The following is a 27,973-nucleotide window of genomic DNA, read 5'->3' as shown; positions in this document are numbered from 1 at the left end:
CAAGAACATAAAATGAAGAGAACCTAAAATAAGGGACCCAGAAGATTTTTAGAGTAGTAACTAAAGTTTAAGTGGGTTTTGTCGACACTGATGCAGAATGCAGAGGGTACAGTAGTTGTGTGGTGAAGCTCTGTGCAAAAAGGAAAATGGCAAATACTGAGAATACAGTGAAGGGAGGAGAAGAAATTTCACCATAACCAGCAGAAGTACTGCAGTGCCATGCCTGCGACAGGAGCCTTTCAGATACAGTACTGGCTGAAACACTTGGAACTGTGATCAAAAGGTTCTAGGTTTTGAGCCCTGTTCTCTTCAGTGGCACAGGACTTTATAAATTCTTTTTTATTCAAAGAGATCAGATCAGTTAAATACCCGACTAGCTCACCAATTTTGTGTAAAAAAAAAAGACAAAAGGAAAAGTTGATACCTCTAAGTTGGTCGAAAAGGATAAACTATGATCCTGTTTTAGATCTGTGGTAGTTTGTGTTAGAGCAAACCAGTACCTAGCATTCATTGAAAACAGAGGGCTTAATTACTTATTTGCTTGGCTACAGTCTTTTTGCCCCCTTTCCTAATACAGTTTACAGCTGTGTCTGGTGCTGTCGCTGATTTCCATATTTCAGTCTATTAAAACAACTGTAACATTTTAATATTCTTTCAGTATTGGCTGACAGAACAAGAAGAACAAAATCTGCAGTCCTTACAAAGTGAGAAGTTGTGCTGTTCTGAAGTTTCTCTAGCATACTTTAAAGGTGATGCCCTTCAGAGTACTGAAGATTTGATTGTGTCTTGGATACAAGAGTTTTTAAAGTTTGGACAAAAGACCCTGTCATCGCTGTAGCTGTCAAGGTGCCAACATCTTCAAGATAAAAGCATTCTTTTCTTTTTTTTTTTTTTTTTCCCATTGCCTAATAAGCAGCAGGACTGGATCCAACGTGCACTGGCCATTGCATGTCACTGCTGCCAGCTAGAGCTAAAATACATTGTTTAGTCATCATGGTGTTCTGTAAGTATGAATGTCAGCACAAGTGGAGCATGCAGGGATTATCTGGACACTCTAGAAAACTAGTGTTAGTTGAAAAAGGTAGAGTTCTACAGTGAAGGTAATATTCTTGATAGATTTCTAACTCTTAACTTTCTAACCTCCAAACTGTTTGTGATACTTGAATACTTGAATTTTTATCTGCAGTGTATTTTAGGGGAAACTGCATTGTAAGTAGTGTTTGCTCTTTTGAAACAAGAACTGATTGTTAAATATGATCATGGGCTGGTAGAATAACTAAAAATGGTAGAATGTGAGGGAGGTTTTTCCTGAAGATGCCAAGTAAGGGATAGTACTCAAATAAAAAAGAGACTTGAAACTTTTTGAATTTGTTGGTCTGATTTGGAAGCAGCCCTATGAGAATGTAGTACCGTCATTTTCTAGTGTGTTCTGTTAATTAAAATTCAGGAGGCATTTCCCTGTTCCCTGGCTTAACTGAAGTTCTTGCTGTGCTTTTGTTCCGTATCTGAATAGATGTTGTTGAAAGCCAAAGTGTAAGGGAGAACTTTTCAAAGACGGCATGACTCACTGAACGGTGAGAATATCACAAAGTGTACAGGCAGCTGTGTTCACAGGACTGTTCTAAACTTGACAGTTAACTTTTCAGTTGAAGGTAAGCATGAAAGTTTTTAACTGTTGAAAAATCTGCAGTAACCTAATTCTAATATAAGGTACTCCTCAAGATATTTGAACAGATTGGCAATGAGATGAACAAAAAAGGGCTAAGTGAACGAGAGAAATGGTTGATACTGGGTAAATTAGAAACAGTTTGCTGTAGCTAAGTTACTGTAAGTATATGAGTTCATCGGATTCACAGTGAAGTCTGACATTTTATATACCCGATAAGAAGTGTTAAAGTAAAATGGAAGTTAATATCTCATCCTGTTTAACTTTGCTTTCTGTCCTAGAGTTGTTTGTGGGGTTTTGTTTTGTTTTTTTTTTTTAAGAAAAAAGAAGATAAAAAATCTGTGGTTAGTTACCCTTAAACTAAGCACCTCCAAAATTGTTCTTAGATCTTGAAACAAAAGTCTATTATGGTATCACAGATACATAAACATTCATAATGGTGCATTGTTATGAATCATTGCTACAGGATGTAATTTATTTATAATATGCAAATAAGTTTTTAGCATGGTTACATATTTGGAAATGTAAATACAGCTTGTTACTAAATATTGCTTTTATTTATTTTATTTTAAGTAAACAACCTGGAGTTGAGTGCTGATCTGACTGTGTGAATTATATTTTTGGTCTTTCTTCATCATTTACGTTTCCATTATTATTATTTAACTGCCTTTGTGAAGTGTTATGACCAGGGAAGAAGGTTACAGAGAAGAATTTAGCTATGACAGGATGCCAACTTTGGAGCGGGGAAAACAAGAGAATGGAAATTATATACCAGATATCAAATCCAGTGACCTCCAGCTATCAAAAAGGCTGCATCCGTGCTTTAGTTACAAAACATGGATCTTTTCTTTGCTGATGGGAGTAAGTACTTTAAATGATACAAGATTTAAGAATGTAGGTGAGGTCTTACTGCCCAGTAATCTGTTTTGTTCCATGTTGTTTGGGGACTCAAAGTTCCATCACTGGTAGCATTGAATATAAATGTTTGTACAGAAAGGAACATATTTAGCAAATTTAGAATGTAACGCTTAATTGATGAATGGTATTCTTCAGATAATTGCACTAATCAAAGATGCTATATGAAGGCTGATTTTTATTTTTATATTAATCATATAACATAAACAGAGATTAAGTGTGGTAGTGGTAAATATCAACCCATCTGTATGTATAAGCAGTGCCTGTTGGTAAAGGATGTAAAGTATCCTGATCATATGCATTCTTTTAACATATTTTTAACTGTTACAAGTACTTTACGTGCCATGATAGTATTGTCATTAAATTAATATGGCATTAAGTATACATATGGTACTTATCTGCCGCATTAATCTTTCAGGGTTCCATAGTCATGTAGTTATTTGGTAGACTCTTCATGTAGTGAAGTATATACTTGTGTTTCTTACATGAACATCATGATGATGTGAAGATTTGTGTCACTGCTAGAATTGTAGGGCTTGCCTGTACATCATGTGCTCCTTCATGTTCTGAGCCAAGTTAAACTTCATTATAGTAATTAGAATTTGGTCTTTTTGTGTCAGCTCATGTGTTTTGAAGAGCAATTTTTATTAAGAGCTGAAATATTTCGCTGTTAATATAGTAATTACTTGTTTTTGCACAGTTGAATAAAAGAATCGCCTTATTTTCATGGGCTCAGCTGAACATTTTTTCCTTTCTGTCAATCTGCAAAATGTGGATTTCCTTTCAGATGTAGTTACATTAAAAAAAAGAGCAAAAGAGCTGCTTTCTTTGCATTAAATTTTCTCAATTGTCAAAGACAACAACTGATTGTAATTAACTTTCTCCTTTTTACTGAGTTGTTGTGAAAGATTGAGAACACTGATGTTTAATGATAATTTGCTAAAAGTCATATTATCAAGAAACATGGATTTTATGGATAAATGAAAATACGATGTTATTAATAAACTAGTCCAATCCATTCCAATTTAAGTTTTCTCCCAAGTAGTTAATCTCCCTCAGCTCTTATGAAAGACAGTGTCCAAAAAGTCTGTATGCTGAGCAACAGAAGTCATAGCGAACAGAACTCTACTTCAGGGAACAGTTTCAAACTGTAGAGTGACATCAACGTGGCTGCTAGTATGGGTTGTTCTTGTGCCAGAACAATTCACTGTGCTTCAATTTCAAGTTGTGTTCTATAAATACTGTTCTTCCAGTCTGCCAGAATTCCCTGTGTGTGTGCTTATACACACACATACACTCTTTATTTTCTGTAATTTTTTTGACAATGATTTTTTAAAGACCCCCCCATAATTTTGTAACATGAAAAAATGCCTAAATAAAAGCTATTCTGTCTCTTATCTTCCCCAGCCACTTCAAAGAAATGCCTTCTTAGAAATGACAAGCAAAAAGAAAAATGTTAGTAGAATACACTGATCATTTGTTGTTGAGATTGTAACTCTGATAGTTAGGAAATAAACAGAAAGAGTTAGCAAGGGAACAGGAGTTGGAACATTAATGGGTGAGCAACTGGAGCAAAGCAGGAAGAGAGCTTGGGGACAGGCAGGCATGTAGATTGAAAAATTATCATTAAGTATCCTAATATTATTTTTGTTACTGTGTTCTAGTTGGTAACTGCTCAGCTGCCCATATGCTTAATGAATGTTGGTGGAACCAAGCAGGGAATGCAAAGTAGAGGTTTAGCTGAGGCTTCTGAAACATTTTTACGCCTGAACACTGCTATTACCTTTTGAGCCTTTTATTAGGAATATGCCAAATCGGGGCACAGTGCTTGACTCAGACATGATTATATTGTTCAGTATTAAGTCCTGGTAACCAGCAAAATGTCATATCCAGAACTCAGCATGTTTTGATATTTTCCTTCAAAATTATTCACACAAAGACTGCATTATTAAATGTTCATCAGTAGCTTAATTTGAAAGGAGTTACTGATTTCTATCTGACCAGTTGCTTTTTTAGAAAATATTTTATTCATATTGATTTATCTTATTTGTTACTTTGCAGACTTGCCTCCTTATCACTTCTGGATTTTCACTATATCTGGGAAATATTTTTCCATCTGAAATGGATTACTTACGTTGTGCAGCAGGTTCAGTAAGCATTCTTAATTATTTGCTGTGGCCATTTGTCAGCAAAATCAATAGTAAATAATTTTTGTAGGTTTATTATCTTTTATTCTGTCTTTTTACTACTAACCTCATGGACGATTTAATTCTATTCATTAAAAGAGTTTTCATCTCATGGTTAAAGGAATAAAGGTTGTCATAAAGACAACTGGTTTGTGCTCCCATTTTTGTTAACCAGCTCACCATTGGCATGGAGTAGTTAACTACATGAACGTTTTTTTTGTGCCTGATTCTAAAAAAGTTTTACAAATTTTTGCATTGTTATCTATCTGGGGAATTTCCTGGCTAACTGTAATCAGAATGTATTTCAGATTGTATTTTGAAGTATTACTTATTCAGTTTATTTTGCTGTAATATCCAAGTACTGAAGCAGACTAAAGTTCTCTTGAATATTATTATTTTATTAGTAAAATATGCTTTAAAAATGTCTGACATTTTCCAAAGTCCAGTATTTTTTACTATATTTTTAGGGACTCCTTTTTTTTCTTACTATACGTATATATGCTTGATCTACAGATCTGTGTGCATCAGATGAGTCTGATGTACATATTTTGTTCATGGCAGGATTCTGTTCTGTCATTGTTATTTTCACAACTTGATTTGCAGATTTGTTTTAAGTTAGGTGCAATACTAATGTTTTACTTAAACATGTCCCAGCAGTGAGTAAGTTGCTGCTTATGTTTCTGCTAGAGATGTTAGAATAAAGTTGAAGTAATTTTTGATGTTAGTATCTTCACTGATGTGTTATTCTCTGCAATGTTAGTTGCTGAGATGTCTTTTTTTCTGCCCCAAATCTTGTATCTTTGAACTTTGTATTTATTGAGAATTTCCAAAGATCTGGCAGATGCAGAAGGTTATCATGTTGGGTTTGAAAGCCTTGCTATGGATGAAGATGTGCACATTTGGATGTCTGTGAGCAAGATGGTACAGCTCTTACTGTTGGATTTTGGAGTCAATATAGTTGTAAGAGCCTAGAAAGCTGTATAGCCAGCTGGCCACTAAGTATCTAGTTCAGCATGAGCTGAATTGCTCTCTAGACTTACTTAAACATCTTGATTAGTAGTAAGATTTGGTTGCCTAAACATAGTCACATAGTGTTCCTGAGACCCTAGGGTGTCCAGGACATTAAAAGATGTTTTAATTATGTTAAGTACAGGTCATTTAGGCATTAGGGAAGTGTTGCCAAGGACTTTAAATGTTGATATTAATCAAGTTATAGTGGTTCCATTGTTGGCCAGTCTCAACACAGTTCTGAAGAACTTTGTAAAAACTGATCTATTGAGTCAAAATACACTCTAAGAATTGTACCTGGGATCTCCACTGTGTTCAGTAGGAACCGTGTTTCTAAACTTAAGGGCAGAGCTAAATGGAAAAACTATGCCTAAGTGAAAAGTTTTACAAAGCAATTTCTATACCCCTTAGCTATTGCCCACCACAATAGATACAGTACCATTACAGGTCCAACTCTATCTTACACAAATTCATAAAGTTACAACAATTCTAATAAGAAAAATAAAAATATATTCAACTAAAAATATCATATTTCATGTTAAATAATGAATTATATAAAAAATGCTGTATTTCTTTACAGATGTCTTTGCAGACATCTTTACACACATCTGAACACTAATGCCCTTAAGTTCTGATGTCCTTAAGCACTGATGCCCTTAAGCACTAATGCTCTTAAGCTCTGCCCTTAAGTTTAGAAACGCAGTTCCTAGTGAACATAGTGGAGATCCCAGGCACAATTCTTAGAGTGTATTTTGACTCAATAGATCAGTTTTTACAAAGTTCTTCAGAGCTGTGTTGAGACTGGCCAAATTTTAACTTACACAACTATGACTTTGTCTGTTTAAAATAGTCTGGAGGCCCAGTTTGGGAGTAGCAGGTATTTTTCTTTTGCTCGCAGATCTCTAGGCCTTCTAGAGTTAATTTAAACCAACAAAGGCATGAGAAGCCTCATGAAAGACTTTCTTTCTTTTACTCATCACATTGTTCTGGGTAGCTAGTCAAAACTGAGGGGTGTGGAGGGATATGGATGGATACGGAATCCACTGGTTATAATTAATGAGCTCAGACAAGAGTGAAACTTCCCTCAGAGTTTGTGATCTTCTCTTTCTCCAAGTGAAATATGAATTCAGACCAAATAAATGTATGTATAGAAATATGTATAAAAACCTTTGTGCAGAATATCCTACTAGTCTTCTGTTTTCATTTTTCCAGTGTATTCCTTCAGCAGTTGTGAGCTTTGCTATAGCAAGGAATAAAATTAATGTGGTAAGTATATTTTACTATCAGTTATCTCCCCCCACTCGCCCCTGGTGGTTAAAATGAGAAAGAAACCCATTCTGAAACTTTTTTTCAGATACCCAATTTTCAAATTTTGTTTGTCTCTACATTTGCTGTTACAACAACATGTTTAATTTGGTTTGGATGCAAACTTGTCCTCAATCCATCAGCTATAAATGTAAGTTACTGAAACAATTCCTAATTATGCTACGTTGATTTTTGTTAAAAAAAGGGTGGTGGGAGGTGGGTGGATATTACACATAATTACGTTGTCAGCACCCTGATATTCCTGCTTTAGTCTATGAGGAGTTCATCTAGGAGTAACTTTACTTTTCTGAGTAAGGCAAGATTGGAAACTTGACATTGGAGATGAAAACTTACATGTCTAAAAGACACATGATGCAGATAATTTAGAGGAGATAAATATGGAAACAACTTTCCTGTCTTGTATTCAAAGTTCAAACCCATGAATTAAATCTTCAAACGTGATCCAGTTTTATTCACTGACTTTATTTTTCTACTGGCTATAGCAAGTTTTGGTGTGTTTTTTTGTTTGTTTGGGTTTTTTTTTGAAAGAGTGGATTCAGAAGAGAAAATGGAAAATGAATTAGTAGCTCATTTGTAGATTAGCCAGCTTTTAGGGATGAATTGTACTGAAATGAGAATATGTCCAAACAGTGCTGCTTCCAGGACATTTAATCATCAGATTAAGTACAATCCTTTCCTGGATTTTCTTTAGTGGATAGTTTTGTTTATGAGGCCACCAGCAAAGGAACTTTTGATGAACATTTTTCTTATACATCATCAACAAAGAGAATGAAGCAGTTTTGTCATTTGAAGCACACATATTTCATGCTGGGAAGAGTTAACTGTGTTTGAGTCACAAGCATTGGTAGTCTGAGCAGAACAGTAGAGCTATAGGGTGGTTTTGTTACTTCTTTTCTTTCTTTTGCTATGGTAAAATGTCCTGAGACCTCTGTACTACGTAAGGCTATTACATGTATGAGTATATAACATAGTGATAGGTATTATCATTATTATTGATGAATATTCATAATAAGACTATCGCAGAAGAGCAGTCCTCAGCACACTGGCATACATTTCATATAAAGGTTAATGACTACTCTCATGTGCTGTTGTTCAGTTCTCCCATCATATCAGCTGTTGTTGAAACCAAGAGCTCAGCAGTAATAAAGGATCCCTATAATAATACAGCAAATTTGAATTAGTGTTAGTAATGAAAGACTTTTCTCATTGCAAACCAGTGCAGAGATAGAGTCTGCTTTGGAGTTATTTGTGCTATTTTAATACCATCACAGAAGCTGAACTTTTAAATTAACTGTGTTTACTTTCCTTTAGGAAGTGCAGTATATTAGGCCAATACTTACAAACCTGCATTTTAAATTAGATAACTAAGTTTAGCTTCACATGTCTATCTGTGCAGCTAGCCTAATTTTCAGAGAGGTGGAATTCTGCAGTCAAGGAGAGCTGTGAAGATTTAGCACTCTGGACAGTCAGATCACTTGAATTCAAGTAGTACTGGCTTTACAGGTGGCAGTTTTGCCCTGTGTTTGATGGGACAATGTCATGGTCCCCTGCGTTCTGTGTGTATCTCAGGACAGCTTACACCAGTCAATTCTTTGCACAGCCTTTCCTAGCTTATTGCTAGTGTAGCAGTTCATGCATTTGCCGCCTCAAGTGTCTTAGGCTGTTGGAACTGAAGTAATCAGAAGACAGACTTGGGGGTATTGCCTTTTCCCTTTTCCTTCTCTTTCTTGGTAGAGAGTTCAAATATTAGAAACCAGTCCAAGCACTCTGGGAGAAACCAGAAGAGAAGTACGACTAGAGACTACTAGACCCTTTGCATTCCTTTCCCCTGGTAGACAGGATCACAGTGCTGTTGGGACAGTGGAGGGCTATGTCTGCTCAGGAAAGGTGGGCCCAAAGGATGCATTTTGCCACCACAGCAGTTTCTTATATCAAAGAAATAGTCCCAGTGTGATAAAATCAGTTTTGCATATGCTTTTGAGAAGCTTTGAGCTGGCGCTGGGTGTAAGGGCTAAACTTCAGCTGCATACTTTTGAAGTGAGTAGTTTTTAGATTGCATAAAAATTTGCATTTTCTATTTTTAAATATTAAAAGCTTTTGTATTTTCAAGGCAGACGAAACCATTTGAAAAAAGGTTATGTTAGACTGGAAAAGTGACAATTTATAACAAGGCAAATTCTCTCTGTGGCAAATGTTAAAATGTTAGTTGTCTGCAATAGCATACACAAGATATCTTTGGTTTTGTGGTTTTAATTTTTTTCACTCCTGATTGCGTGCCCATGCCATGTCATTGATCACTGAACAAAGATATGTCAAGATAACTGTGCAAAGCTGGCTCTGAAGACTTTTTGAAACTTTCTGAGTTAAGAGTTACTCATGGTGCTGACCCTCTTCTTTGAAGGATCCTGTTTCAGTGGGACAGTCTCACTGCTTGGCAGCTCACTGCCAGCTGTTTTCCATTACCCATGTGGTACAAAGAAAATGTAGGATACCATCTCTAAATGTTCTTTCATCATCGCATTTATTTTCCCTCCCCATGGGAAACTGCACAAGAAAATAATACTTGGTCTGATGTGAAATCACTGCCTGTAGTTTAAAAGCAGTAAGACTCATAAAAAGGTTAAGTCTATCCAATCAAGGCAATTCACATTTAACACCCATCCCACCCTCCTTATAAACAACCTGGGTAATTCTTCATTAGTGTTACTTATCTTGATGGATAACTCTACAAAATTACTTTAGATAAATGGAATGCAAGGTACAAGACACGTCCTAGGCTGTGACTCTATGACACCATTCCAGTAGGGTGCAGTTCTGTAGTTAGTGTGCGATAGATGTGAAGGATGGATAGAATGGGTAGATATAAACTGTCACTGCTGCCATTCGGTTACTTCCCAGCTCTCAGCAGGAAGCCTGATAGCTGAAAATGAGTGGAACCTTGTGCATGCTGGCCACTGCAACTGAAAGTGTCCAGATCTTGAACAGAATTCAAATTAACTCCAAATTGAGTACATACATTTATTGTCCCCTGGCGAGTTAAGTGTCTGTACCTCCATTGTAGTCGAGATGATACAGTCATTGGGGCTCTGCAATACAGTCTTGTTTGCCTTGGCATAGATGGCTAAGGCAGGATTCTGTGACCTGAACCTAGATATCTCTCATTTTAAAAATGCTGTGACATATTCTGCCTGAGTGCTTCTTCTAGTCTGGGTAGGTGGGATTGTCCCATCAATTTTGTGTCATACATCCCATTTATGCAGGCATGTCCAATATGCTCGAGTATTTCAAATGGCATTAGCAGCCAGTATAATTGAACCTCACCTCTAGCAACTGGTTTGTCCAGTAGCTTTTGTGGTTTCCCCTCTTGTGTGTGTAGACTGGGTCTCCACTGGCAGTAGTGGAAGTGTAGGCAATGTGGGTGCACACAGATACTGGAGCACAGGTGCTTGATTTGGTTACCTGACCATAAGCATTTGTCTCCATTAGGTATGTGCTCACTTGTCCTGCCTTGCTCCAGCCACTGGTCCAAGAAGGCTTCAGTCTCCTTTAGGTCACTTGTCATTATTTGCCAGACCTGTGCAGTTGTCTTCAAACATCTGTAGGATATCTTAAATCATATCAAAAGTATATATGTAAGCAACTACATTGAACTTTAAATGATTTAAATTTGAAATTTAATTCAACCTTTTCATACAGTTTCAGAGAGCCATGTTTTTAATACCTGGTGCAGATTCAGAGTAAGTTGGATTAGTTTTGCTAATCTACTACTTTCTACCCAGTTGCACTTGCATTTTCCTTAGTCATGGAAGAGGATTAGGGACACAGTTTACTTGGTTCTCTGTATCCAGTGGTAGATTTTATGTACAATGGTAGTTGTAGAGAGAATTTTCTTCAGTGCTTAAAAATCTAACGTTGAATTTCCCATTGTTACAGATGGTATAAAGAAGTACTTCTAGCTTTAGTTGTATTTGTGTTAAAAAAAATAACAAACAAACAACAAGCAACAAACCAGAACAAGTAAACCACCTAAACTCCAAAACTGGAGATATTTTCATTTTTGTCTAGAGGCATTGAACTAATTTTACAAGTGGAAGGCTGTTTCTGACTCTAGACATGTCGTATCAGAAGAAAACATGTTGGAAAGATAAAAGTTAAATTAAAATTTTTGATTTATTTACTGTTACTTTGCCAGTTTCTGTTATTTACTTCCTATACATAGCACTAAAGGAGCTAGTCAATCCATGTAGTTACAGTGCTGGACTCAAACTTGTATGTTCCCTTGGCACTGCACTGTACAGCGTGGCCTTGCTGGCCCACATCAGTACCAGCACTATGTGTCAAAACACATCCAAATCACAGGAATTTACATGCTGGATTAAATTGTTCTGCAGGCCACATGTTTGGCACCTTTTGCCAAATAATATCTTCATTCTTTATGCCAGCACTTTCCCTAGAAGCTTACTGCTATGACATTTATTGCTGTTAATGCCTCTAGTACAACTGTACATTGTGTTGTGTAATGCAAGGCACATAGTTCTAGTTATGATTTCCTGAGAAGGATGGTTTTCAATGCCCCCAAAAGCCTCTCAAATCTGCCACTTACGTTCTTTTTCAAAATACATGTGCTACAAGATACATGCCAGAGAAAAACTGAAATTCAGTCATCTATAAAGCAGGTCTGACATGAAGGAGCAATCTAATTTTGTTCTAAGTCATTCAACAATGGTTTGCTGTAATTGTATAGGTTCTGGATGGAGCCAGTTGTCCCTAAATTTGTGGTACTTTGCCCAATGGCCTGAACTAACCACCAAATGTTTTCTTGGGCTGCCAGTGGAAAAACATGGTGGTTTTGAAGACAAGAGGGAGATTCTACTGCTTAACTTGTGTGTCTCTAGAAAATGATTCAGCCCATGTGTCTGCCTCTTTCATGAGATAATAAGGAACCAAAGAGAAATATTAGGTGTTACATTCACTAGTTGTCTCCTGAAGATGAGAAAGATGCCAGGAGGAATGGCAGCATCCATGTTTCAATATTGTAGTGTGTTAGACCTGCAAGAGTTTTGGTGGCACTAAGAGTATTCATCAGTGTTCTGCTAGGACTAGGTAGAGCACAGACCTAGGATTCTTGGCCCAGTTCCTTGTATTGTGCAGTCATTCAGCATTAGACAGTGTATTGCACCACTTGGATTACAGCATACGGGTTAGGATCCTGTGACGCTCTTTCCCCGTTGCAATGGATTGCCTTAGCACCTGGGCTACTCAGGCTTGCTTTTGTTTGTCCTCTTTCTGTTCCTGTGAATCTTCCAAGATCTCCTGCAGTGTTCCGGTTTCACATGGAAGGTCTTGCAAAATGCAGATGTACCCAGCAATCACCCCATTGTCATTAAGTGCTCTACTGGAAGACAGTGATACAATTTTCAGGCAGAATATTCAAATAAATGTTAATTTATTAGGAGGTGCATTCTGGGCATTATGTAGACAGATAAGTGTTGTCTTAGAAATTCATCAAGAACAAAGAAAACAGCAAGATATTTAATTAATAGATATGTCTGAATGTCACAGAAAATTGACAGCCTCCTGAATCCTGCTAGACCCTGCCCCCTCCTTTATTTTTAATATAAAATATGTAACTCATTTATGTCTGGGATTTTACTGACAGATAAATTTCAACTTGATTCTACTTATTCTGCTGGAAATTTTCATGGCAACTACTGTGATCATTTCAGCTAGGTCTACCGAAGACTGCTGTACGAGAAAGAAAGTAGGTATCTTTAAGGATTAAAAATGTCTTTAAAAATGTCTTTCTGGGTTTATTTTTTTGTGTGTTAACAAGTACTGGATTTTCCTGTATCACATACTTAGACAAGTTACTGGCAACTCCAGTATATACTTCATATTATGTGGTTAAACTAGATTTGAAGAATAAATAAAAGTACTGTACTAAACAGTAATAGTATATTCTATCTTTAGCTGTGTAATGGGTCCTGTGCAAAATGTCTTGTTGAAATTATACAGGACTGGGTTCTTTGAATATCTTGTGGCCTGGCAGATGTTTTATTTCTGTTTTGTAGAACAAAACTTAATGCTGTATGAAACATTAGAGTACTGTGACTTCTATTTATACAAGAGATGCCTTTTCGAAGCCTGAAGTGGAGATAGTATTTGTCATGTATACCACAATGAATATTGGCTCAGGATTTGGAGCAATAGGTGAAAGTTTCTTTAGTCACAAGTGCTCTCCCAGATTCCACCCTCATTTTTACACAGCAGTAGTTCTTTTAGGTAATAATGAAGCAAATGTGCCATGTCATTTTGTGTTCCAGTGGAAGCCTTGCTTGCTAGATATAACTCACCTAATGTCCTGACCTCCTTAAGTTGCTGCTTAACCACATCAGTAAAATCTGAAAGCTCAGGAAGAAAGTATGTGTGTTTAAGGTGGAAAGGGGAGACGAGATGACAATATTTGATTGTTGAATGGTGGTTGTGCAACAGCTAATCTGGGACTACCTTATTTGTTTTAATGTGATTGATGTGGTCTAGCACTGGTGAACATCATGTTATGTCACCGTAATCTCTCATGAGCCAGACACTGCATGCCACCATTAGGGTCTGTAACAGGTTGTACAGGATATTAGAAAGAAATGTATTGCTTTGTATATTTTTTGATCATGATTTTTTTATTCCCCTCTAGAATACTGCATATGACAGTACAATCGTTTTGAGCAATGTCAGCTTTCCTACTCGAATTCTGAAGTCATACTCGGTAAGAACAGTGTTGTTTTCTTTCATTAAATCAATTTGTTCTTTCATCTTCCTAAGTGCTAAGGTGCTTTAAAGCTAGAAAAAAATCAGCATAAGTTTTTTAAAGTAAGAACAAGGACAAGAAAATATTCCTTTTTAGAATATTACAAGATAAATATAACAACAGCCATGGGTAATAGGAATGAAACAATGTAATGACTTAAGGATGAATAGTATAAATGGAGCTCTTGTTCAGTGGAGCTAATAAATGAGAGCATAATTATGTATAATGAGGCTGATCTTATTTTCACTTAAGTCAGGTGGAGTTTTGCTATATTTTACATCTGAAGAACACTGACTTCATATATAGCTAATAGCACAAACACATTTTTTTCTCCCAGTGAGTTCCTTTCTATGTGCGAATAGGAAATTTGGTGTTCAAATGCACTTTTAATAATTTGTGTGCTCTTCTTTGGTTTAGGTGATTGAGGTGATTATAGGAATTTCATCAGTATTTGGTGGAATAATTGCTTTGAATATGGATGTTCTAGTCTCAGGTCCATATCTTTCAGTAACATTCTTTTGGATTTTAGTTGCTGTAAGTAGTGCAAAATGAAGGTACTCTTTTAAAACAATGTCTTTGACCTCTTTTTTTCTTTTTCCCCTTTCCCTACTGGAATATTTATTTGGCCTTAATAGTAATTGGCACTTGCTGCTAACCAAATGAATTAGTGCTTCAATATACTTAATGTACTCATGCAATACACTTGTTCTATTTTGATTTACAGTGATTTGTTTCTTATCAAATATTTTGATACATTTTCAGTCCTCAGTTCAGTAAAATGGAAATGAGCTGTATAACAAGGATATTAGAAGTGAAGTATATCCAAATCCTAGGTTTTAGGATATTTCAGGCTATAAAATAAAAGTTGAGTGTAGTTTCAGTGTGGTAGAATCCTTAGAACATTGTCTTTAGCCTGTCAGCCTTAACTGTCTTAAAAGCTTGAGACTGTGCTTGGTAACCATTGTCACTAATAACAGCCTGTAGCTAGGAGCAGTGGATTCTAACAGATGCTGTGCTGCCCTGCTTGCCACAGATTGAACCAGTTGAGAAAGAAGACAGTGACCGTTAGATTTATATATGGCTCCTATATCTGGAAAATCCCTCAGCATGAAGTAGAAAAGATAATAAACAGGTTTTTCAGCATTCAGAATTAACAAAGTTCAGTATGGTTCGTTAGATTTTTATGTAGAAGTGTCAGGTTTTGAGGATAATCATATTTCATATGTGTAGTTTTAATACATGGTGCTCATTAAATGCAAGTTAAGAAGTGAAGATTAGTTTTATCTTCATTTGATTAATTGATTTCTAATACTGTCATAATAAGTCTATATAGTTTTACCTTTTCAGGAAGTGTAGGATGTGGTTTGTGACTGGTGGGAATTACTGTAACTCAGTTGTAATTTTTGTGATTTTCAAGTATGTAAATATTTTTTTACACTTTTTTTATTAGTGCTTTCCAAGTGCTATTGCAAGTCATGTAGCTGCTGAGTATCCAAGTAAATGTCTGGTAAGTGTGTAAAATTCTTTGATTTTGTCATTAGAGTGGAATAATGCTAAGAAAGTTTGCCTGTGGTAAGTGAGCATTAATCATATTTGCTCACTTGTTTTTAGTTACTTACACAAAAAATGACAGAAATAGGTAGCATGAGTGTAAGCTGATATTCCTGAAAAGAAATCCAGTATGTCTTTTGGAGACTTGTTTCCACCAATTCTAGAAAATAATTCAAAGGTCTGTTGTTTTGTTTTTTTTTTTTAAACTGGCTCTTTGGGAATGGACACTATGATAGGAAAGCAACATACCTCATGGTATGGCCAGAACTGTGTTCATGCTCCAGAGCTGAGGTCCTTTCTGTTCTATTCTCCTTTCATTAAGAGCTGTGGTTTCTAAAAGAAAAAAATGAGGTGTGCAGGGTTCTCTGGACCTAGAACGCATTTTAAAGAAGTTCTTCATCTGCAGGACTAGCAACAAGGACTAACAATGTTCAGTAGAATGCATTTATTCCTTGACTGTCCCAGATGTGTAGTTAGGCCTCCTTAAAACATCTGTTCTAAGTAATAGTCATGTAACCATATTTAATTCAATAATTGTGCGTAACCACAACTGAAGTGAGAATTTGACCCTGTGGGGATGATATTTGAATGAGAACTCGGCTGCTATTGTACAGCAGTACAATATTTGCCTCAAAGCACTCAAACTTATTTACATAGTTATTTTAAGTTGTAAGTCTGCAATATCTGCTGTTAATTCTCATTACTGCATACAAGCTGAAGAATACATGATGCTTCTATGCTGGTGCTCTAAACTGGGTATTGCTTCTTCTATCTGCATATAAAAGAAACGTTTAAAAGCAAACAAAAACCCCATCATCCATATTAAATGAAAAATGAATTACAAAACAACAGTATTTTGCCTAGAAAACTTAATGTATTCAAAGCTTGCTTCTGTATCTCCATGCAGTGTGGATGACTTTTAATATTAGTCTCATATATTTACACAATTCTGTTATGCTTACTTCAAGGAGATGTAGCTTACAAACCAAAATGCTAACTTTGTTTTTATTCTTGTTTAACATTTATTACCCTTTTTTAGGTTGAGGTTCTGATTGCCATCAGCAGTGTTACCTCTCCATTGTTGTTTACTGCTTCTGCATACTTATCCTTCAGTATCATGCAAGTTGTTGACATCTTTAAAAATTATCCACCTGCTGTTAAAGTATGTATTTTTATGCAATTGAAAAAACTAACATCTGTCTATTACAGTAGCAACACAAGAATGAATTAGGAAGTATAAGAAGACGAGGTACTGCATTATAAAGATTGCTAAAATGTTACAGAAATTATTCAGAGCTCTTACTTAACTAATGATAAAATTTTATGTATGTTAAATATTGTAGACCCCCCCCCCCCCCCCAAATTACAGCTTTAAAGAAATGGGATATTATTCTAAAGAATCAGTAAAAATAAAATGTAATATGCTGGACTCCTTGAGGTTTTTATAAATTCATAGTATATAAATTACAGATTCTGGATTCACTTGAGGAATGTATTTTTCCTGTTTCTTAGGATGTCTACCAACAGTTGGGATTGTAAGCTTATACCTGAAATCATTCTAAAGCCTAGATTGAGGCAGAGAAAAAAAAAAAGTTTGCAAATCTTAAGGCATTTCATTATGAAGTGTTACCTGTGCATTGCTGAAGAGCTTTCTAGGGCTTTACCATCAAAGTGTTTAGCAAAGCTCTTTGAAGAAAGTGATGGCCAAGGGAGCATTTATGGGGGTTAAAATAGTGTCAGTAAGAGTCTTGACTCGTAGTACATGCTAGTCCTTAAGTAGTCTTGCAATTTTAGGAGAGAGAAAATGTTTATTAGACTGAGATCTTAGGGACTGGAAAACCAGCTTTGGAGTATGTGATCCTGTTCTGTTACTGGAGGAGCATAACATGTTGTTGGACCTCAGGAAGTGGCCACAGCTTACATGTTCTCTGTAAATAGCTTCTCCTGTTGCACATGTTGGAGACAGAACACTGGACAGTTGGTGTGACCCTGCAGAGCATTTCTTACATTCTTAGGCTACTTCTTGTCTGAATGCAGTGAGAGCTGCTCTGCAAAGGAGAGTGAACAATGGAGCAGAAGGTGGCAGCAAGGCAGACAAGGGCAGTGACCTCCTTGTGCAGTCCTGCAGTACCCCAAAAAAAAAAGAAAAACAAGGCAGGTGTGGACAAGCAGGTTCAGCCACTAGTTCAGTGATTGCCAGACAAGTCCATAGTAGTGTGGCAGATCCAAGGTCAGCCAGGAATTCAGGTCAGCAGGGAAGGGTCAGAGCCAGCAAGGCACAGGGCCAGCTGTGACACTGCTCAGGACAGAACCAGCAGCGAGGCTCTATATATTTGAGAATGGTTTTCTCAATTCTGTTCTATTTCTAGAGGAAAAGATCATCTGTCAAATTAACATTTTGCTAAAAATTACTGATCTGTTCTACTTTGAGCAAACTTGGGCATTCAAATTTTAATTAAAGCTTCACGTTGCAATAAACTGTAACATATAATTTGAGTTAAAAAATGAAATCTAGATACAAATCCCAAGAATATGGAGCTAGGAACAGCAGAAAATACTTTATTCGAGTAGTTAACAACATATTCTTATCTGTTTTCAGCAATCGTATGATGTACTTCTGTTGCTTCTGATGTTGATGCTGCTAATTCAGGCATGCCTTACTATTGGAACTGTAATACAGTGTGTAAATTACAAGACAAAAATGAAACTACACGATTCGTCATGGACAGCATCACAGGTTAAAAAACAGGAATTCAGAGCAACAGAGGTATGTATTTATACTCATTATAAAATCTAAAAACCTGTATTTTATTTTTTTTTAGTGCTTTGGGTTACTTAATTCAGATCAAACTGAAAAGCTGGTCTATAAGACTGTGAAAATGTTCAATGTTGAATTTACTAAGCTGAGTTAGTGCTCTTAATCTCCCCAGACTTCAAATGGGAAGAGTTAGGAATCTGGAGAGTAGGAACAGCAGTGGGCAAGCTGAGTGAGTGGCTGCCTGTGCTGGACAGTACGAAGTAGTGCGCAGAGAAGCGTACCTGGAATCCCAGGTCTCAAGATCAGATTTGATTTCCTTCCACTTCCCTTCTGCAACTACATGTTCAAGCTATCATTTCAGACACAGATATGGCGAATACTTTTTAGAGCATGGTGGTGCCAGTGTTACTGTTACCACTTTTCATGTAGTCGTTTGGGCCTGGAGTGCTATTTCAGGGATTGGGGGAACCCAGCTTTCTTCAGCATGCATAGGTTAACTGTACCCATCTCCTAGCACAGCACTGTAGCCCTTAGGCTTTCCTCACCTCTGCTGTATGGAGCAAAGCACCATATCCTTAAAGATTAGGGGAGAGTAACTCAAGTTAGCTGGATGCTTACTGCATGGCCCAGCACCAGAGAGTGTGCTGGATTCAGTCCCTGTGCTAGAAAGCGCATCTGCCTTGAAACAGCACTGGATAGAAAGCATTGAGAACAGAGACTGAAATTAAGTCATTATACAGCTGGTAATGGAAAGCGGAAGCTGTGGATTTATGTCCCTTCAGGTTGCTAGAGCATTCGGTGTAGCTTGCCTGTGTTCTCTATCTGTGTCCTGAGAGTTACGTTCTGCATGAAGGATGAAGCACTCCTGCAACTCATAGTTTGGAATGTAGGGCATGGCACAGCTAAATAGATTTATTTGGGGGATTGTTTCTGAAAGTACTGCTAGTTTGTGAATCACTGAGAAACTGTGTGTGAGTTAAATGCTAAAAGGAGCATTTTGTCTAGGATAGCAACACCTTTTTGCTTACCTTTTAGTATTTAAACACATGAATAATGTAACAGATGAAGTTGTTGTGAAGACCTTAGCTTGCTTGTATGTACGTAGGTAAATCTTACATCAGTTGCACTGTAGGGAGTACTTCTGACTTCAGGTACTTCTGACTTCAGGTCAGTCTTCAGAGATTTAGGTGCTAGTGCTTTCAGACACATTTTGGAAAAAAACTTGAAAAAATGGCTCAAATTATATGTTTAAAATAGATATTTGGCCAAGCTTGTTTGTCCCAAATGTCTCAAGTATAATGCAATGTATGCTATTAAGTTTTGCATCATAAATATGTGTTATGTAATTTACAAAATTATGCAGTTTACAATGCATAGAATAATCTGTCAGCTCTGTAACTATTCATGTTTACATTCCCCTAGCTTCTCTCAGATATGTATTTGCTTGAACTTTGCTTTTAAACCAAAGCACTGTTTCACATTTCCATTTGTCTGAAATTTGTTTACTTTCAGGTTTCCAGTAATACCTTAAAGGATTTTGATAAAGACAAAGCCTGGAAAGCAGTTGTGGTGCAGATGGCTCAGTAGTTTGGATTCTGCAAACACAGACTATACAGTACAACCCAGTACAGTAAATCAACTGTTTGAATTAAGGCTTATAAACTTTTCAGTATATTATCAGCAATATAGTTACAGCAGTAGGAACCAAGGAATAATACAGTAAATAATGTGTCTCTCTAATAATTTTTAAATATATTGATAATATTTTTAACACATCTATCTTCTGTTGGTATCTGTATTCTAGTGTTGCTTTACAAGATACCTTTACAAAAAAGATAATGAGTCATGGATTTATGCTGATGGCAAAGTAAAATATGGCAGTATGTAGTAGGCTTCACGTGTTTGCAGGAGATTGTTATAACTGCAGTTATGCAGTCAGGGTAACTGATAAATGCTTTTGTAAAGTTATGAGTACAAGTCATGATTGATATTTTTGCTTATACTTCACTTTTGTAGGAGTTGTAAAGTTGTTTTGCATGTCATTGCTTTTATATAAATAAAAGTCTTTATTATGTGGAAATTCAAGACTGTGGGTTGACATTTGAATTGGAGAGGTGAAAGCAGAATATTCTCTCCCATTAAGCTCCCATTTCTGGACTGTTAAAGAGGGAAGGGGCTTTTACTGTGAGGACAAGCCACAACATCTACTAGCCAAAAAACGCCCAGAAAAACAAATAGAAGCGATTGGCCAAATAGCAGGAGATAATACTGATATTGAAAGAGTATTTTCATATATAAAAATGTATTTTTTGGTATGTTACTTTTCATTTATTTATTTTCCTAACTATCCTTAAAACTGACATAACCTAACTGCCCTTAAACAGGGGATATCCCCCATACAAACTGCCTTTTCCTCCTAGTTGAATTATATGTGTGATCATGTAGAATTTGAGTGCTATAGAAATTTCCATGTTAATAGGCTTTTTGGTGTAACTAGGGAAATAGCTGCTGATAAGTTAGTGGGGTGTTTTCATTGCTTTTCTGGTTTTATCCTTTTATTGGTAGTTTGTGAGAGATTCTAGACATTGAATTTCGTTATTTTTTAAATAACCCAAATAATTTTTTCAGAGCATGCTGCAGAGCTTCCTTCTTTGCTTTTAGGAAGGGGAAATAGAAAGGTACATGCAGTGCAGAGCCCTTCAGGTACACTAACATGTTTCTTTTGGCTTTGGGAAAGCTGACAATTATTATTATATTTTAATACATAGAGTTTCAAGTTTAGAGCAGGGCTTATTTAGAGTATGTGTACTATTCCCCTCCAGCAGCTGAAAGTGGAAATTTTTACGAGGCTAATGAGCTGAGCTGACTCAGTGCTGAAAGGGGTTGTCTTCTCTGACCCCTTCCCTTGTGCTAGCCATGGCTGCTGTCTGATTAAACTTGCAGAAAATATATCAATTAAAAAAACAAAAATAGTTTCCTGCTGATTGAGCCAGTTTAGTACACTGCAAACTCATAGTGGCACTCTTTAAGATCTTGGATGTGACTTCATACCCCCTGGAGGTAGAATTAGACTTCTGCCTCACTGGAGGTAGACTGACAGTGTATTTGTCTTTTGTTAGTACTTCCTTTCTACCTTCTCATCATATCCCTTGACTATGTTTTGCCTTGGTCATATGCCCCTTCTCTTCTTCATTCCCTGTTTGAAAAAGTAGACTTTCACATGATCTTACCAGGACTTACAACTTTAGACTGACCATATAATCAGTTGGTTTGTGTGCAGATCACTGTCAATTATAGTTGGAGTTAGGAGTTTCTCAAAAAAAAAATTCCATGTTTTGTGATCTAGGTCTTGTGTTTCTAAAGAGAATCCATGAGATGAAATCTAAATCAGTTTCAGAAACTGGAGTGGTCAGGCTTCCCTGGCAACCCAGTGAGGTTATAATGATTTCCTGTTATTTTTCAAATGTTAAAAGTGCTTTTGTTTGTTACTGACTGGGAAGTTCTGCAGGGAGAAACTGATAGAAGAAAAAGCGTCATCCATTTTATAAATAGTAGTATCTTACATAAAGTATCTTCAAAAGATGAGGTTTCAATTATTTTTTCTCCCTTGCCTCATGTTACCTGTTTAACGTTAGTATGGGATATTGCACAATAAACTGTTTTTCTGTCCCTGTATTTATAGGGAAAACAGCCAAGGAATGAAATAACTGATAGAGCTGAATGTGTTGTAATGAATCAGATCCATGCAAAAAGAAAATCACGCTGGCGAGCTTTAAGCAGTTAAGAAGGAAGTGCTCATGAAAACAGTTTATATTGGCCAATTACTTTCTAATCAGTGTTTTGTTAATATCAAGTTAGGACCATCAAATATAAGCAAAGATTACTTTTATACTTCCTTTTTTTCAGGAAGGAGAGGTCTACAGGTCTAAAATATCCTTATGTAATGCTTAGTGGAGTTTTCCTGGGAGTAGTTTTTTAACATTTATTTTCTACTTAATCTTTCTGTTTCAGTTGTTCAAAAGTCATACCCTCTTTGGTTAGCAGTTTATAATGATTCTTTTCTGTCCTGTAAATATGACCTGTTTTGGGAAAAAAATCTTTTAAAATCTGATACAGCTCCTTGTTGTGTTTTAACCCCAGTCAGCAGCTTGCCCCATGCAGCCACTTGCTTACTCTCCCCTGGTGGGATAGAGGAGAGAATTGGAAGAGTAAAAGTGAGAAAACTCATGGGTTGAGATAAAGACAGTTTAATAGGTAAAGCAAAAGCTCCACACACAAGCAAAGCAAAACAAGGAATTAATTCACCATTTCCCGTCACAGGCAGGTGTTCAGCCATCTCCAGGACAGCAGGGCTCCATCACATGTGATGGTTACTTGGGAAAACAAATGGCATCACTCCCACCGTCCCCCCTTTCTTCTTCCCTCAGCTTCATATGCTGAGCATGACGCCATACGGTGTGGGATATCCTTTGGGTCAGTTGGGGTCAGCTTTTTCACCTGTGTCCCCTCCCAGCTCCTTGTGCACCCCCAGCCTGCTCGCTGGTGGGGTTGTGTGATGAGCACAAAAGGCTCTGTGTAAGCACTGCTCGGCAGCAACCGAAACATCCCTGTGATATCAGCACTGTTTCCAGCACAAATCCAAGACACAGCCCATAGCAGCTACTATGAAGAAAATTACCTCAGGCAAAACCAGAACACTTCTAATCCAGGAAACACCTTTTATATAGATGCTTTGTAGTGACCATTTCCTTAAACAAAGGGTGTGGAGTGTTTAGGCTTAACACTTTTCTCCTATGCTTATTGTGAACCATGGAGATTGAAATCCAGATACCAAGAGTTTGTAGAGTTCCTTAGAACTTGTATGTTCTGGAAGGAGAATATAAGAGTTTGAAAACACTCTGTGCATAGAATGATTTGTTGTTTTGTATTGCATGGTTCTGTTCTTTATGCCACCAGACTTTGGGCATCCAGAAGGAACTTGGAAATGTGTTCCTGTATTGCCAGCTGTGCTTTCCAGCATCTACAAGAGGCCAAGGGCATCTCCAGGAAGTGAGTTGCTAGAGGTTGCCACAACATTGCATCTTTTCAGAAGTGCCACCAAAGGGGAGATGCTGATGGAGTGACTCCTACCTCTGTACCTCTACATTGTCTGTATAGGGTGTAGCCCATCTTTTCCACTGGCCCCTGTTGACAGAGCAGGGATCATGACTGGTTCTTGGTTGTTTCCAGGCTCAGCATTTCACAAATAACCAGGATTAATATCAACTATACTGGAGCTTGTTTTTCTAGACAGAGGCCTTGACTCACCCAGGCTCAGTTCTGAGGATTATGTCCTTTTTGCCAGCAGCCCTGGTTTAAATTATTATGTTGTGCTGCTCATTTGCCCAATTTTTTTCTTTATTCTTCTCTTTTTTTTTTTTTCCTTTAATAATGCATGGAGTTTTTAGCAACCTAACTTGGAATTAGATGATCTTTAAAGGTCCCTTCTAACCTAAACCATTCTGCAATTGTATGATTCTAATTTTAGGAAAAGAAAATCTTTAGCAGCTGTGGGTTGTACCCAGTAATTCATAAACGTTTATGGAAAAATAGTGGAGAAAAGGCTTCCTTGTACAAGAGGCTGGAGGATGGAAAGGGTGCCCTGCATTGTAGTTGTGAAGATCTTGGGAAGAATGGTAGGGTTCCTCAACAACTTCTCTAATGTGGGTGAGAAAATCTTATAGCAGTGATTAACGCAAAATGTTTAAGTATAGTTTGCTTGTTTGGCATTTCTAACTAAAAGGACTTGATGATGTGGGGCTGTTGAGAAATTCCAATGGGTCCTGCTTAGAAAACAGAAGGTACAAGTGACAGAAGGAACAGAAGAGAGAGGAGGCAATCTAGCTCCTTGTCACCATCCTATGGTAGCTGCTGGGAAGCAATATTGATGGGCTGGACACAGCATGTGTGTTCACCTGTTGGGGAAGGAAGGTCAGTGATAATGAATAAGTATTGCTTTAAACACCTGCCTCTCTAAGAAGATTTTTCACTACTTGTTCTGTGCAAAGAAATTAATCTGTATACTGTTCTGCAGGACTGAGCACTGTGTATGTAGAGTATGTCAATCCCAGCTTGATCTCAAAGTAAAACCACACAACTTGAGCCTCAAAAGTTAAAAAGCTTAGTCTCTTCCTTCAGTATAACTTTTTGTATTTTGATTTGGAAAGAAAGAGTCTGAAGGAAAAGAAAATATGGAGTATCTTTCAGAGCAAAATATTGCGAGTTTTAACTGTAGGCAAATGCATATAGGGCAGCATACCTCTGAGCAGCAACTGAGCTCATAGCCTATGTGTTTCTTCAAGAGCTGCAGAATGTGATCTTTGCCCCCTCTAAATGATGTGATGTATTTGGGATGCTTGCTTGCAGGTGATGGTAGTTTCTTCCACGGTAGTGATCGTTTTCTCTGCCCTCAAGCAGCTGAGGAGTTACAAACCAGTCTGGCCAAGGCTTTAGCATCACCATTCCATCTCTATGGTGAGAGCAGCCTGGTTTCTCATATTCAGGGCAGCAAAATCAGTTTTGTCTGTGCTCAGAGATACTTTGAATTAACCTGGCACACAAAGCTGCTATTGCACAATGTCTTAGAAACTGTTAGTCTCTTGCCTATTTCTTAATTCTCTGGTTGGCCTTATTGTGTTCTCAAATTTCCCTGGTAGACTTTAAAATGGTAACACTGATACATGACTGTGGGATTTTTTTTTATTTTTTAAGGAAAGAAAAATATGTTGTGATAAGAAGCAACTTGTGTTAACAATTCAGATTACATTCACGCCTTGATGGTAAGATTAAATACCTATTGTTTTTCTATTTTGAAGTGTATCTTTGTTACCTGTAATATTTGTCATAACAACTGTTTCTTTAATTTTCTTTTATTTTCTCCCTGTCAGAAAATGTTGTTTGTTTTGAGTTTGTTTTTTTTTTGCTATTACAGTTGCAACAGGCTAAATTTTGCTGAGAACAAGACACATGACAGGTATTTACCTGAAGGCTAGCAGAAAGTGATGCCTGTTTATGCTGGAAAGAACTTGGCACTGTATCAGCTCAACATATCATTTTGGAGTAAATCAGGCATGCATAAACGTGAGAAGGATCTGTAGCCCTTCTTGAATCAGGTGTTATATATCAGATTGAATTTCATGGGTAAGTACAGAGCTAGTAATGATAGACAAATTTGCAGCCGTTAAGCAGTTAAAATGATCATTTATACTCCTGAAATCAACATCTGTGGGTCATGCCTTGTCTTATTACGTACTTGCAGAAGCCAGTGTCGTTCTCCTTATTGTCCACAATGGGGGATGGAAATTCTGTGCATATTTTCTAGGGGTGAAGCTTCATTGTGTCTGGAGAGCAGGTGAAATGATGAGTTCCTCTGGCAGTACAGACAGTGTATAGGCAGTACAGTGGTCTAAATTGTATTTAAAAGATTAGCTTGAGGTTGTTTCGTAGTCACAGTGTGTAAACATGAACTGCTGCTCAGGTGCAGGTTTTGAGTGAACTTAAGAACTTTTGAGGAGGAGGGAAGAGAGATGGTTTGAGGGCTTCAGGTGTGTTTGGGCCTACACTTAGCCCAGTCACTTTCCATGACTGGCTTTGTTAAAGTATTATGATGGCTTGATGAGTGTCTTGGGATATTTTTTTATGGAGCACTCTAATGTTGTATGGCTCAAAGACAGGTGGGATCTACATGTTATTTAGATTTGGGCAGTCTTTATAAGTGTGTACCTATATATAAATAATCTGCACATCTGCATCTACCAGCATCAGCGTGTTTTCTGCCAGCATTGACTGTTGTGTGCCCCATATATCAAATCTTTATGTTATAAAGACAGTCTAATACTCCAAGAAAAACGTGTTCTTCTGACTAAGTGATTACAGTAGTTAATCCTTTCTGTGACTTTATACAGAAATAGTGTGTAAAACTCTTCCCAGTCTAATATTTCCAAGGATTTAAACCTGTATGATGATAATACAAGTTTTCTTTTTATATAACTCTAGAATGATAAGAAATGAAGGCATCTCTTTGTTCTTGACTGTAAGAAAGTGTGCTGTAACTGCCATATTTGCATTATAACCAGATGTTGAATTGTTATGGAAAAGCTGGTTCTTTCACAGCTGAAGGTAATAGGTTGGTGAAACTGCATGGTTTCCGAGTTGCAGATGGCAATTAATGGTGCTGCTGGGTTACATAGAAAAGGATTCAATTTCTTTGTAAACTTGATCACCAGTGAGATAAGAAGCTTTTTTGTATTCAAACATGAATGTAAATATTGCAGAGATGTCCCAAATGTTTCTAAATTAGATTCTCAATTACATGTTTTTGCACAAAGCCAAGTATGTTAATATGTACAGTGAGATTTCAGGTAGCTTTTTTTAGATTTGGCTTCAGAATTAAAAGTTGGCTCTATTGTTGGCTTCAGATAGAAGACAGTAATTCAGGTGCTTGAGAAGTAACTTGCAATTTTAATATCTCAACAACGGTTTAACAGTGGCAGAGGAGTAAGGACAAGAGAAAGAGGGCAACCATAAACAGTGGCATTCTAGGGGTAGATCTTGGTTTGCTTTAAATCTTTTCTTGGCTTCAGACCTGGTTTTTTTGAGAAAGCGTGGCAACATTCATGCAAAGGGCTTGGACTGATTCTCCTGCACTGCATAAGGGGCAGCTGGGTGGCAGGAGGCTGAGGCCTCTCAGCTCTGTGCTGCATTGCAGCTTTTTCTCATATTGTCAGACTTTCTGGTTACTTTCATTGTAGTACCCAGGTTTGGAAATTAAGTTCTGTTCTCTAGGTGATGAATAGAAGAAAAGGACCTCCAGGGGGCTTCAGATTCTATCTTCCTCTGTTCACTAGGGAGAGAGTCAAAGGAGATTGGTTACTTACTGAGGCTGTAGTTTTGTGAGATGGTTTGAACTGAGTTATGTGCTGGACTAAAATTTAAAGCCGTATTTTACTTGATGTCCTCTCCTTCCCCAGTGTCCATTCCCAGCCCTGCACCATTGCTGTTTGTTTGCCCTGAGTCAATTTAGGTATTCATTTCATTTCAGACTAGATTTAATGCAGCAAATAGATTGTTTTTTATTCTTGCAATAATTAAATTCATTCATTTTTAATTAAATGAGTGCCAGAGTCTGTGCAATGGCAGAAGGAAGAGTGAAATTTTGAATGTAAAGGATGAAAGACCCAGGAAGGAAGGAGAGAGAAGTAAGCTGGCTTATCTCTCCAATGCTTAGTTCCAGCCATGCATTCCCGTCTTGTCCTCTAGGCTCTTGTGTATCTGAGCTTTCTGGCCAACCCAAAGGAAGCTGTTCAGTTCATTGGGATGGATTATTTTTTTAATAGGTCAACAAATTTAATCAAATTAGCAGGTAATCTGACAAACAGGGCTGAGATTGAAGGAAGCAGAACTGCTTGTTGCGGCACCAAGCAGCTAGAATTGGCTTATCTGTATGATTGTATCATAAAAGCGTGAAATGGGATCCTTTTTACACTGGTATGCTGAAGCAAATCCTCTTACCCTCTTTCCCTATTCTTAGGGTATTTACATGAAGTATGAAAAGTGTTTATGATTAACTGTTTAACCAGCACTATTTTTATATACCTACAACTTGATGCAGGAAGGTACTGAACACTTGGCCATTATCTACTGAAATGCCTTTGCATGTACCATATAAAGCATGCTTAGCTCTACTGAAGTAATTAAAACATGCCGTTAAAACAGATCCT

The 27,973-nt window shown here is 37.1% G+C and overlaps 1 protein-coding gene across 2 annotated transcripts; it reads left to right on the top strand.

Annotated features, from left to right (window-relative positions):
- The first annotated feature begins 1,513 nt into the window (after positions 1-1,513).
- On the top strand, positions 1,514-20,295 carry MLC1 (modulator of VRAC current 1). Of its 2 annotated transcripts, none has more exons than XM_062634219.1 (12): positions 1,514-1,652; positions 2,344-2,527; positions 4,643-4,732; positions 6,988-7,041; positions 7,130-7,231; positions 12,761-12,862; positions 13,793-13,864; positions 14,324-14,440; positions 15,357-15,413; positions 16,497-16,619; positions 18,057-18,224; positions 19,728-20,295. In XM_062634219.1, the coding sequence occupies exons 2-12, from the start codon at positions 2,348-2,350 to the stop codon at positions 19,800-19,802; spliced, it is 1,140 nt and encodes a 379-aa protein (XP_062490203.1). In that variant the 5' UTR covers positions 1,514-1,652; positions 2,344-2,347; the 3' UTR covers positions 19,803-20,295. The 2 variants fall into 2 exon arrangements, with proteins under 2 accessions (XP_062490203.1, XP_062490204.1); XM_062634220.1 differs by lacking the exon at positions 1,514-1,652 and adding an exon at positions 1,747-1,827.
- The last annotated feature ends 7,678 nt before the right edge of the window (positions 20,296-27,973 follow it).

This window comes from Pezoporus occidentalis, unplaced genomic scaffold, assembly GCF_034315485.1.
Source record: "Pezoporus occidentalis ecotype Australia unplaced genomic scaffold, CSIRO_AGI_Poc_V1 ctg42, whole genome shotgun sequence".
Classification (NCBI taxonomy): domain Eukaryota; kingdom Metazoa; phylum Chordata; class Aves; order Psittaciformes; family Psittacidae; genus Pezoporus; species Pezoporus occidentalis.
This window is presented reverse-complemented; position numbering and strand designations above follow the sequence as displayed.

What these genes read in the sequence shown, in the direction of transcription:
- MLC1 (XM_062634219.1), top strand. Translation starts at nt 2,348, where the DNA reads ATGACCAGGGAAGAAGGTTACAGAGAAGAATTTAGCTATGACAGGATG. An exon ending in TCTTTTCTTTGCTGATGGGA is followed by an intron (nt 2,528 to 4,642) that starts GTAAGTACTTTA and finishes GTTACTTTGCAG; the next exon opens with ACTTGCCTCCTTATCACTTC. An exon ending in ATTATCCACCTGCTGTTAAA is followed by an intron (nt 16,620 to 18,056) that starts GTATGTATTTTT and finishes ATCTGTTTTCAG; the next exon opens with CAATCGTATGATGTACTTCT.